The 13,252-nt window shown below is 45.0% G+C and overlaps 1 protein-coding gene across 2 annotated transcripts in view; it reads left to right on the forward strand.

Moving 5' to 3' along the window:
- Positions 1 to 13,252, forward strand: part of TCERG1L (transcription elongation regulator 1 like) — a 233,801-nt gene that overhangs the window by 17,051 nt on the left and 203,498 nt on the right. For both annotated transcript variants that reach the window (XM_083149469.1, XM_083149468.1), the window contains exon 2: positions 7,421 to 7,564. In XM_083149469.1, coding sequence (XP_083005595.1) covers positions 7,421 to 7,564 — 144 coding nt within the window. The remainder of the gene's footprint in view (positions 1 to 7,420; positions 7,565 to 13,252) is intronic.

A 13,252-nucleotide genomic window follows, 5' to 3' on the forward strand; every position in this document is an offset into this window, starting at 1 on the left:
AATAAACCCAGAAATGTTATTTCAAGGAACTTTGAATAAGTTATCGTGGGACGTATTCATCATCACTTAATATAAGAGAAAATACCCATATTACTTACTGTTGTAATATCATATTGGGGCTAAACATTACACAGGTAATGCAGGAATATTATGGACGATTGTGTGTAACTATACACTAGTGTGGAGTCCATGCAGTCCGCCCAGTGATGGATGCCCTGACCGCTATTACTACTGTATGTGGTGTAAATGCCAGTGGTAGCCTCTATCATAATGCAATGTAAACATTAAGGCAAAACTGTGCATTTGCATTAAAGGGGGAGACAGCAAGGGGCTTCATATCACGCGCCCCCCTGTCAGAGTCCTTTCAGTTGGGATTCTGAGTTGGACTAATGACCATCGGAATCCATACTATCAGAAAGTCATACCACACCCTGACAGCTACAGTTTTCTAAGGAGAAAAAGTTAATACTATGGTGCACATAGGACTTGTATCTTGGTTCTTTTAACTATTAAAATGATAATGTGGTACCAGGATCTTCTGTAAAGCAAAATATTGATAACACTATATAGAAAAGCTGGTAGTACAAATGGAATACGTGCTTTCAAAAACTGCACCAGTACAGTATGTTCTTCTCTGTTCCTGTGCATTTATAGGGAAGAGAAGATACTGCTTGTTTTAATGCCTGTATTTTGTGATTAGTGATCCCTAATACTGTTTCTCTGCCGTTTTCTCCTCCTTCTCTGGGAACGCATGCTCGGAGGGTAGGCCCGCACCTAGGGACCAAAAACAAGCATGCAATCTCCAAATTAAATGGGGTTAAATCTATAATGGAGAAGAATTTGGGAGTGCTCAGTGTCATTAGTCTTAGTGCTCAATGTCAAGCAGCAGCACCTGCAAGGGCGAATGAAGTATTAGCATGCATAAAAAGGGGCATAGAGGCTAGGGAAGATGGTGTATTTTTGCTACTATATAAATTGTTGATATGGCCTCATCTAGAATACAGGCGGAAAATGGGCGTGTCCGCGTAAACAGCCGTGGATTGTCGATCTGAAGCCGGGATCGTGACAATCCACGGCCGTTATCAGCAGAACGGGCACGACAGCTTCTAAAATCGGGCTCGTTCTGCCATGAACCCTCTTCAACGCTGTTGGTAAAGACATCATTGACTAGGGACCCGCCGCTATTTCCCCCGTCGGGAATAGCGGCGGAGCATTGAATACCCCCCTAAGAGGGGTTAATGATATATACAAATACATTAAGGTTCAATATACAGTAGCGATCTTTCAGGGAAACCTTTTATGCCAAGGACTGTACACAGGATACGCAGTCCCCCCCCCCAAAGGATAGAGGAGAGGAAGTTTCACTACCAGCAATGGAAGGGTTCCTGTACAGTAAGGGCAGGTAAGATAATGGAATACTCTGCCAGGGAAGGTTGTGATCGCAGATGCAATTGATATGTTTAAGAAAGTATTAGACACATTTTTAGCGGAAAAGAGAATCCAGTGTTAAAATGTTCATTAAAACGTATAGTAGTGGACCAGAGAGAAATAGGACGGCCATCTTGGGTCATGAGGGATTTCTGGATTGAATAAGATTGATGGTACCTTTTATAAGACAGGGGCTTCAGGAGATCCAATATAGGTTGAACTTAATGGACTGGTGGATTTTTTTCAACCTCATCAACTATGTAACGTCATGGGGGGATTTACTGAGATGGGAGTTCTATTTTAGAGGGGAAGTTATGGGCAACCAATCAGATCCTATCTATTATCTTCTAGAAGGTGCTAAATAAATGAGAAGTAGATTCTGATTGGTTGCCCGTAGCAACATCCCATGTGAAATAGAACTCCCACTTTAGTAAATTTCCCCAATACACACAGTTCCTCTGATGTGCATCATTGTTAATACTGTATATAATACATTTGGTTTGCACTCCCTAGGTCAGGGTAGTGAGTGTTTCAGCCAATAAGAGTGCAGGATTCCTCTGTGACGTCCTCCCCCCCTATTGGTTGTGTTGCCACAGTGTGACCTGTGAGTAGAAATGGCCAATCAGAAGTATACCATCGGATTATGGGTAACTACCCGTCACATCAAACAATGGTTCACATGTGCGCAATAGAAACCCGCAGCCATTCTCAGTGTTATACTGCTCAGTTCAGCTGTATTTCAGCCCTGGGGTGGTTGGCCTGTTTGGGTCCCATTCACTTGACGGCGGGGCCACTACTCTGTGCCAGATCACATCTTTAAAAAAAAAAAATCACTGACTGAAAGGCTGCATCGGCCTACCGGGAGTCTTCCCTGTAAGGCTTATGGCCAATCCGCCCAAGGTGGTAGGGATAGCAGGGAGAACCGTAATCCTTATATGTAGCATGGGCAGTGTAATGGTTAGCATTACTGCCTCACAGCACCAAGATCATGGGTTCGAGTACCACCATGTCCCTAACTGTGCCGAGTTTGTATATTCTCCCCGTACTTGCGTGGGTTTCCTCTGGCTACTCCGGTTTCCTCCCACAATCCAAAAATATACTGGTACGTGAATTGGCGTCCAACAAAATTAACCCTAGAATGAATGTTTGTGCGTGTGCATGTGGTAGGGAATATAGATTGTAAGCTCGATGGCAGGGACTGATGTGAACATTCAACTATTCTCTGTACAGAGCTGCGGAATATGTGTGCACTATATAACTGTTAATAAATAAATAAATTGCAGCCCTGATACGCTGAATGGTACTCACAGCAAGTTAAATAAGCAAGTATCAAGGGGGTTGAGGTATTGATAAGTGTTTGTGCACTATACTATTGTAATTGAATTTTTCAGCCTAGATACAGTAGTTGAATGCGCCAAAAAACATTTGACCTCTTCTATATATATAAACCTACAAATAGTTGTTGCTTAGCTCTGGATATGCGGTAGCAGGATAATCAAAGCAATGTTGCTCTATGCAACCTATCAATAGCAAACACATAAATCTTCAAGCTGTATGTGCTCTCGCTGTGAACCTGCCGCTGCTGATAATGAGGATGATAGGCAGATGTGTTGCTGAGAATTGAGCACAGATAGAAGATAATAGTTGAGTTTGTGATAATACGCTGTCTTGATCACAAATGAGACGCCTGGTGACTATTTAAGCAATGAACGAATAAACATTGACACGTGAGAACATGAAAAGGGACACATATTTAATTGCCACCGGCCGGATCCGTGCTGCACGTGGAAAATGTGTCGGAGAAAGATGAGCAATGATAATGAGGCTAAAGCTGGCCATGCATCTACAGATCGATTGTCAGATCTGGCTGGTTGGAACAAAATCCTGGTAATGGATGAGAGCAAATGACAGTTGACCATTTGCTTTGAAATGCCCGAAAACTGCCAAAAACTGTCATTCAGATATTACCAGGTTTTCGTTCCAACCAGCCAGATCGGACAATCGATCTGTAGATGTATGGCCAGCTTAAGGATGAAGTTCAACTCACCGGACAACCTCCCTTGGAACTTGAGAATGTAATCTCTCTAGGGAATTCCGTTGGGAGGTGTTTTGTGATATGGTCAGTTGTGATACGGTCAGTTGTTGGTTGTGTAGTGGAGTGTTTTGTGGGTGCAGTTCTAATGTTATACGGATATCTTTCTGGGTAAGGGAGGGGGCAGGTCAGTACAGCAGTGGTTATGTCATGACAAAGGGGCCAACACCAGGGGGCATCATTGACGCCCCATACCCCATTTTATAGTGGCAAGATTACTGGCATTGTGTTGCGGAGGAATGGCTATGATGACATACTTCTTTTTGAAGTGTATCATTGGCTGCCCAGACTTGGAGGGGGAAATTTACTAAAGGAAATGTGTAAAAAATAAGTGTAAAAATAGGTGTATTTGTATCCAGAAATACACTTATTTTTGACATTTTCTATCCCGAAAATATGGCAATTCGTATTGATAGCACATCAATACGAATTGCCGTATTTCTGGGATAGAAAATGTCAAAAATAAGTCTATTTCTGGATACAAATACACCTATTTTTACACCTATTTTTTACACATTTCCTTTAGTAAATTTCCCCCGGAAAGTCAACACTTTATCCTCCAGGAGACATGAATGCTCTTTCAGGCAGCCGGGAGCAGAACCCAGTCATTCCAAGGGAGTATGATGTGTGTGACGAAAGCCTAATTAGAGATAGCAACGCTAATGTGTGGGGCTGTTCTGTGTGCGCCACCACTTACCATCCCTCCCAACATTGTAAGGTTGTAAGTCAGGACTTCTGCGTCCATTCATGAAAAGGGGGTGTGGCTTGGGAAATGTCTGCAACCATGAAGCCACACCCCCATTTCACCATTGTGGGAGGCATGGCCAGCGTTGTGTTAGCTGCTGGGCATGTCCCCTGTCCCTCTGTCTCACAGAATAGGAGTGTGATGGGGGGCGGGGGTCTTGCCCCGCTACTTCTGTGCTCGGCACGACTTTACCTAATGCATGTTGACCTTTTGCAAAGGTCAACTAAATACATGTCGACCAAATGCCCTAAGAACTCTGTTGTGCGAAAATTGTCCGACGCGTAAAAATATGAATGAGGCCACTGTCCAGTGATGCATTGTCCGCTCGTACCTTTAGGGAGGAGGGGGCTGCCTCTGGCTGCAGCGATGCAGGGACACACACCCCTCTGTTGCCACCGCCTCTCCTCCCGGACCCTGCAGAGTTCCCGGCGCATGTGCTATGATGACAGGCGCCAGGACTGGCGCATGCGCAGTACAGACATCTGTACTGCGCATGTGGCCAGCTTCTATGAGCTGCTTTGGCAACAGCCCATAGAAGGGAATCATGGACTTAGCGCCTGTATAATACAGATGACAGGCACCGGGACTGGTGCATGCCCAGTACGGATGGTGTAATGGTGAGCATTACTGTCTCACAGCACTGAGGTCATGGGTTCAATTCCCACCATGGCCCTAACTGTGCAGAGTTTGCATTTTCTCCCCATACTTGCGTGGGTTTCCTCTGGGTTCTCCGGTTTCCTCCCACAATCCCAAAAATATATTGGTAGGTTATTTGGCTTCTAACAATAAATTAACCCTGGAATGATTGTGTCTGTGTGTACTGTAGGGAATATACCTGTAGATTGTAAGCTCCACTGGGGCAGGGACTGATGTGAATGTTCAAGTATTCTCTGTAAATCACTGTGGACTATGTATGCACTATAGAAGAAACTGATAATAATAATAATAATAATAATAATAATAATAATAATAATAATAATAATAATTATGTAAGTACTGCATATGCGCAGTTGTGGATTTTGCTCGGCAGCCCGCAGAAAGGCATCCTGGAGGGAGGGAACACCTCCCAATGGGACTGCCTTGGTGACTGGCCAGTCAGAAGTCACTGCCAGTCACAGTGAAGCCAGAGCGGTCTCACATACTACATCTGGCTTCATTACAGTGGTGGATTTTACCTGGGGGGGGGGGGGGGGGGGGGGCAAACCACCATTGCCCCTATACAGGGCCGGCCTTAGGCATAGGCAGACTAGGCAATTGCCTAGGGCATTTGGAATGCCTAGGGGCATCAGCAGCTTCTGCTAATTAAAATGATATGCAGCATGCCTATATTCTGTGTGTGAGTGAGGCTGTATCTGCATTTGAAATAGTGTATTCATAGAAATCACTGTAACATAGCATTCCGTATGCAGGTACAGCCACAGTCGCACACAGAATATAGGCATGCTGCATATAATTTTAATCATTGGAAGCTCCTTGTGTGTGCTGGTCATAAAGGGCACCCAACGTTAGCAGAACTGGCCAGGAGCTGCATGGCCTTATTAAGACAAGATGTATGAGGAAACATCTGTATCCAAGCAGAGGCAGAGATCACAGTGTTAGCGGCTGTGCGAGTGCTGTCTGCGGGTGGGTTGGTTGTGCAATAGTGTTCGGCATAAGTGTAAGAGGCATTATGTGTGTCATGTATAAATACATTAATAATGTGCGACATATGTGTAACAGGCATTATGTGTGTCATGTGTATAAGGGTATTAATAATGTGCAACATATGTGTAAGGGGCATTATGTGTGTCATTATGTGTATGAAGGGCATTAATAAAGGTTGGCATAATGTGTAAGGGGCATTATGGTTATAAGGACATTAATAATGTGTGTCATGTGTAAGGGGCATTACTGTGTGGTATTATCAGGGGTGCCGAGAGAAAGGGGTAGGGGGTACAAATTACCCAGGCCAAAGTCTGATGGGAGGGCCCAGTGGGGGCCCCGGGCCCCTTCTTCCTAAGTGGCAGCAGCAGCTGCAGTTCTTCTCCTCTGCCCAGCACACACTGCTTTGTGCTGGGTTGCAGTGTGGCCATGGAGGTGGTTAAAATATAAAATTTTCTCAGGATTTATTTCTAAGGGTATAATGTGAATAATGTCAGGAGTAATGTATATAAGGTAAAGTTGTACTACAGTGTGATGTAACGTGAATAAGGGACACCATCGCATGATATAATGTGAATAAAGTTGCACTATTGTGTGGCATAATTTGAATTGGGGGTACTATTGTGTGGCCATGCCCCTTCCCAGCAAGAACACACCCCTGTTTGTGCTGCGCACTGAATGTGTGCGCTGTTTCTATTTTAAATATTGTGGGTAGGAGCACCAAAATGATGACTGCTATGATGAGGGTTGATGGTGCTGGGAAAGGGGAGCAGGGTCAGAGGCGGAACTAGTGGCGGTACTAGGGGGCATCAGCCAAAATCTTGCCTAGGGCGTCATTTAGGCTAGGGCCGGCTCTGCCCCTATACAGTATTTGCAGTTGATAGAATTGTCCTACAATGTGAATGAGGGACGTAAATTGTTATTTCTTCTTGATAGCAAAACTGTGCCAAATGCTGTAAAAGCATTAGACCTCCTGACCACTATAAATCGTGTTAAACCAGATGAACCTGGATTCTGAAGTCTGAGAAATAAGAATTTCAAGTGATATATTGGCAGTAGCACTAAACCGGAACTAATCTACAGTATATGTGAGGATGTCAAGAGACTCGTACGAGGCAAGAACACCGACAGGGACATTTGGTGTACAGGGCAAGGTATACTAATAGGAGCCTTGTAAATAGCATAGTGGGAATTCATGCAAGGCTGCACATTTTGCACATGGACAATACCATGCTGCACTGCAGGTGCGGCAGATGTAATATGTGCAGAAAGAGTTAGATTTGCGTGTGTTCAAACTGAAATCTCGATTGCTGTGTAAAAAAAAAGCAGCCAGTATTTACCCTGCACTGAAACAAAATATCTCTTATAAATCTAACTCTCTCTGCACATGTTACATCTGCCCCACCTGCAGCGCAGCATTGTTTTGTCCATCTGCTAAAATGACAGCCTTGCTAACAGGCCCCATGTCTCTGTGTCATGTGCTGCGTCACTAATTCCTCTCTGTTTCCTTTCAGTGGGTTGGAGATCATTCCCCTGCTTTCGGATTCTCCCCATCTTCCAGTGTAGAGATCATCCCTTTGTTTCCACATGTTTACACATCGACCATCCCTCCTCACGCAGGAAAATGCTGGGTTGAAAAGAAAACGCCTAATTGCAAGGTATTTGTTACTGAGAGTAAAGGCTGTTAGTAAAGGCTAGATAAAAACTGCTGTATTCATGGAATTATCTGTATTGAGTGCAGGGAGTGCAAAGCACGCATGTCCCTGGGTCTGGCACCAGTGGGGCAGAAGTCAATGGGAAAATGGGGCTGCTGCCATTTTCCTGGAGACTTGCATGTGAGCTGAAGGAAAATCTCCAGGAACATGGCCAGGAGACCTGCACAATACATCTGGGCACAGTGAGGATACTCTAAATTGCACTGGGCCTACATGCAGGGTGGGCTCTACCATTAGGCAGTTTTAGGCAGCTGCCTAGGGGTTCCAGAATCTGGGTTCTGCCCCTGACTATCATAATATTAAGGATGACTCTGGGCCAGATGTACTAAGCTTCAAAAAGTGATAAAATGGAGAGTGATACTACCAGCCTGTCATTTTTCAACCCAACCTGTAGCATGTCAGTGAGCAGCTGATTGGCTGGTGGTTTATCACTCTCCATGTTATCTCTTTTCAAGCTTAGTACATTTGGCCCTCTGAGAGAGAGCTTAAAGCAAACAGCAGGTGTTGAACTTGTAAGATGCCACCTCCACACTTTCACCTCAGGTAAGGTGGTATTGGTGTGAGGGTGTTGGATCCAGTAATCTGGAGTTCTCCTATGCCCCCAAAAAACCTTGCACCTGCCGTAATAACACAGAGGCTGCACACAGGCCTTCCCCGTCTATTTGATACTATAATAAAAAACAATATGATCTCCTGGGTACTAGCACTGCAGTAGGGAGTAGTAGTATTACACTATATTATACTATTAATGTTCTACTTCTGCCATCACCATCATCCAATTTTTTATTAAATATGAGCCCTTAGGGGTAAATTTATTAAGATGGGAGTTCTAGCAACCAATCAGATTCTACTTCTTATTTATTTTGGTCCTTCTAGAAGATACTAGATAGAATCTGATTGGTTACTATGGCAACATCTCATTTTCAAAAGAACTCCCGTCTTAGTAAACGTACCTCTGTGTCCTCATCTCATGTTACCAGCGAGATATGGTCACTAGGTCGAAACCATGAAGGTCCGCATGCATTAGATTGTCCACTAAAAGTTGACATGGCTAGGGACAACAGGGTCTTAAAGTCGAAACGAGCGATAGGTCAACAGTCAAAAGGTCAACATGAGTTTTCCACATTTTTTTTTTAAGCTGACATGTGCCGACAGGCGGTGTTTCATATCCTACCATCCACCAGGGCGTGGAGGGAGAATATAATAGGGTTCCAAGCGCAGCGAGGCACCGCGCCCGAAGCATGGTGAGCACAGAAAGCCATGTGAGGGGACGCGGTATCCATGCCGACTTACGTTGTCATTCGGGACCAAAAAAGTGAAAAAAACATGTTGACCTTTTGAATGTCGTTCTAAGGACTGTGCTGACCTTTAGACCATGTTGACCTTAGCAATGTTGACCTATTCCATGTGTTAAAGCCCTGTCTACATTTAATGGTCGACCTAATGTATGTCCAGCTTCATTGTGTCAACCCTATGATGACCCTTACCCCTACCATCTATTTGTAAGGTGTGCATGCAAGGGGGGGGGGGGTTCTGAGTACCCAGAAACCCCCCCAGGCATCTAAGGGACCTAGGCTGAAAGCTGAGGGTCCCCTATTTCCATGGGTACAAGAATTTAAAATATCGGCCCTTGGGAACCGGAGATATCTGACTTCAAATCAGTGGTCCCCATCCAAGCCTGTTAATTGCTCTTCCCAGTCAGATATTTCAGGTTCTGAGGGTGTATTGCAAAAGCTGGGACTCTTCCCCTTTGATGGACACTAGTAGCTTGTTTCTACTGTTCCCAGAACCAGAGATATCAGCCTTCCAGCAGCTGGTTACTGCTCCAGCTCCACACACCTGGTATGTAGTTTTATATACTTGTTGGCAGATTGTTTTGCCTCCTGAACTCTGATCCCCTAGTCCCCAATACCATTTGGTAGGTGGGATTCTCTAGTTTTTAATTCCATTAAAACCTAAGAAATTTAGGTACTTGTTTCCTAGCACGGCCACAACGATCTTGATCTGGGGCATCGCAGGTAAAAAAATTGCGTCGGTCGCATCGCATGCGGGCTAAAAAATCGCATGCGATGCGACCGACGCGATGCCCGCGATTTCCCATAGGGAACAATGTAAAATGCCTCAATTTTACCAAATCAACATAGGGAACAATGTTAAATGGGCCAGAGAACCCCAAAAAACCCCCAGACCAGTGAAATGCCCCCCCAAAAATAGTTAACGCCACCCCACGATCAACGTCAATCCGAAGCGTGGCGAGCGGCGGCGGTACGCGTCCTCCGACCTTTTCATACCCCCACTATCCACGTCGGCGTGGAGTTGAGAATAGAATAGTGTGGCGAGCGCAGCGAGCCACCGGGCCCGAAGCGTGGCGAGCGCAGCGAGCCCCGCGCGGGGACGCGGATACCTTCACCGGTAAACGCGTCCCTTCGCAGGCTTCACAGGTATCCGCGTCCCCTCGTGGGGCACGCTGCGCTCGCCACGCTTCAGGTTTGGTGGCTCGCTGCGCTCGCCACACTAATCTATTCTCAACTCCACGCCGACGTGGATAGTGGGGGTATTAAAAGGTCGGAGGACGCGTACCGCTGCGCTCGCCATGCTTCGGGTTGACGTTGATCGTGGGGTGGCGTTAACTATTTTTGGGGGGCCATTTCACTGGTCAGGGGTTTTTTTGGGGTTCTCTGGCCCATTTAACATTGTTCCCTATGTTGATTTGGTTAAATTGAAGCATTTTACATTGTTCCCTATGGGAAATCGCGGGCATCGCGTCGGTACCATCTTATGCTTTTTTTTGGCCGCATACGATGCGACCGACGCGATTTTGACTATTTCAATGGGAAATCGCGGGCATCGCGTCGGTCGCATCGTGGACCATTAAAAATTACCCACGATGCCCGCGATTGTGGCCGTGCTAGGAAACAAATACCGAAATTTATTGTCCTCCCACCAGAAAATTATGAATAATAAGCCCACTCCACTATACACCCCTCCTCTGCGTATTAAACATCCTCTACCACCCTGGAAGTTATGTATCAGGGCCCCTTCATTCAGCCCAATGCCCCCTTCTCCCACCCCATCTCCCACCATCTGTGCAGTAAAGGGGTAATTAGTGGAAATTACTGATCCAGGCCCTACATGCAGAGCGGTTGATATAATACCCCCTACCCCCCGCGGGACATCAAAGCTTTCCCCACCCCTACCACTGGAGGATCGGTAGGGGCCCCAATACATTGCTATGCCCAGGGGTCTATACTGCTGTAGATGCCCCTGTATGTATATATATATATATATATATATGTATGTGCGTGTGTGTATATATATATATATATATATATATATATATATATATATATAATTTTTTATTATTATTATTATTATTATTATTATTATTATTATTATTATTTTTTATGATTTGGTCTATCTATAATACTTTAACTGACCCGGCATATACTGGGTCACCCAAGTGTCCTTCTCCGTGCTTTGCTCCGCCCCTCTCTGGAAACCCCCTTCTGAAAATCCTGCGTTTGCCCCTGCTGTGGGCTGTATCTTCGAGGCCATCTCCATAAAGGCTGGAGTAATTACTACAGTAGCTGCCTGGCGGCTGAAATCAGAAATGGTGCCAATGATCTTAATAGGCAGGGCCATAACAATGATACAAACTAATGGATTATATTTACATGTATGCCAAGAATACATTTGTTAATTTAATAATAGAAAATGACTCATCTCCCTGCAGTTAGTGCTGGGATCTCCGTCACTGTAGCAAAGAGCATAAACTCTCATCCAGCATGCAGGATGATAGGACGTCCAGGTCAAGTTGTCATTAGTCACAGGTTGAGAATCTAAAGGTGTCCATACACTGAATCGATTTGGTCCGATTTCCTAAGGTCCCAGCGGCTTGCAGGCTATAGGGTGTCCGAATACTGCTGCGAGATGTCGCAGGAGTGTATGGCCACCTTTACCAGGTGACACTGATCACTACTTGCACAAGTGAGATTATGAATTCTCAAGGTGCTCTGCTGTAGCCACATACAGTACATACATACTGTATCCTCCAATAGCTGGTCACTGAGGCCAAGTGGACAGGATACTATTAATTTAATGCAAGTAAACACTTAGGGGCAGATTTATTAAGCTTGGAGAAGAGATAAACTGGAGATAAAGCGGAGAAAAGTTAAAAGGAGATAAAGCACCAGCCAATCAGCTGTGTTTGAAAAAGACAGTTGGGAGTTGATTGGCTGGTGCTTTATCTCCTTTATCTCCTTTTACCTTTTCTCCGCTTTATCTCCAGTTTATCTCTTCTCCAAGCTTAATAAATCTGCCCCTTAGCCCCTGTTATGGGACACGGGGGAAATTAACTAATATTGGCTATCATGGCCATCCCGTATGTACAGAGCTTCCATTTTACACTTGGCAAATTTACTCCACTAAAACATATTTTTCTCTTATTATCCTTGTATGGATGAAATAGACAGGAGTTAGCAAGGCCAGGCTAGAGGAGGATATACCGTAGTCCAGTCCAGAGTTGATTAAGTCAGTGGATAAGAGATTTTGTTGTCTCCATGGTTTGATCAAGGAGCTATTTCAAAGGTGGTAGCAACAAAACTGGGAACGGGGCAGAATGTGGAGTTTGAAAAGAGGGCAGATTCCAGGACGATTCCAAGAGCGCGACTTGTGGGATAGAAGCAGGGCTATTTTTCAGCAGGCTCCAGCAGGAACTGACGGCCTTATTCTAGTTCACTCTTTCTGTCAAAATCCTTCTTAGATGGACAAAACCATGTGCACTGCAGGGGAGCAGATTTAAAATGTGCAGAGAGAATTAGATTTGGGTGAGTCATTTTGTTTCTGTGCAGGGTAAATACTGGCTGCTTTATTTTTACACTGCAATATAGATCTCACTTTGAAGTTAAACCCCACCCAAATCTAATTCTCTCTGCACAAGTAACACCTGCCCCACCTGTAGTGCACATGGTTTTGTCCATCTAAGAAGGATTTTGTCAGAAAGAGTGAACTAGAATAAGGGCCTCAGTTCCTGCTGGAGCCTGCTGAAAAATAGCACTGGATAGAAGTGATAGTAATGAATAGCAAAATCAGGGGAGGTAAGGGGACTTCGTTTAAGACATGATCTGTTTAAGAAAGTGCTGGGACATCTACCCCTTTTACACAGAAAATAAAACCAGAAAATTACTTTGGTCTAGGAGGGTAGATCCAGGTTTTTTTCCTGTCTGAAAGGGTCAATCCGGATCTAAAATGCCAGGGCTTCGACCCTGGAATTTACCAGGGTTTTTCCCGGTTCTGAATTTCAAAAATCCGGGTCGCCGGCAGTCTGAAAGGGTGAGAACTGGGTTTTTGGGATTATTACACAGGGATAGGCACTAATTGGCTCTCCTGGCGGGGTGCTGGCTGATCGGCTGTGAGGATGGATATCTCTGATTGGCTGAGAGGGCGTGGCACTGGTGTTGGCCTCTGAAGTCATTAGGGAGCTGCAGAAAGGACAGCATGGCCCACTGGAAGGAGCAAGAGGTGAGAGAGCTGCTGGCAGTGAGAGGGGAGGAGGAGATCTGGCAACAGAGGTAACATGTACCTACCAGTGTATAAAAACAATAAAACAAAAATGGTTTACAAAATATACTT

This window comes from Crinia signifera, chromosome 6 (genome assembly GCF_055691185.1).
Source record: "Crinia signifera chromosome 6, ASM5569118v1, whole genome shotgun sequence".
Classification (NCBI taxonomy): Eukaryota; Metazoa; Chordata; class Amphibia; order Anura; family Myobatrachidae; genus Crinia; species Crinia signifera.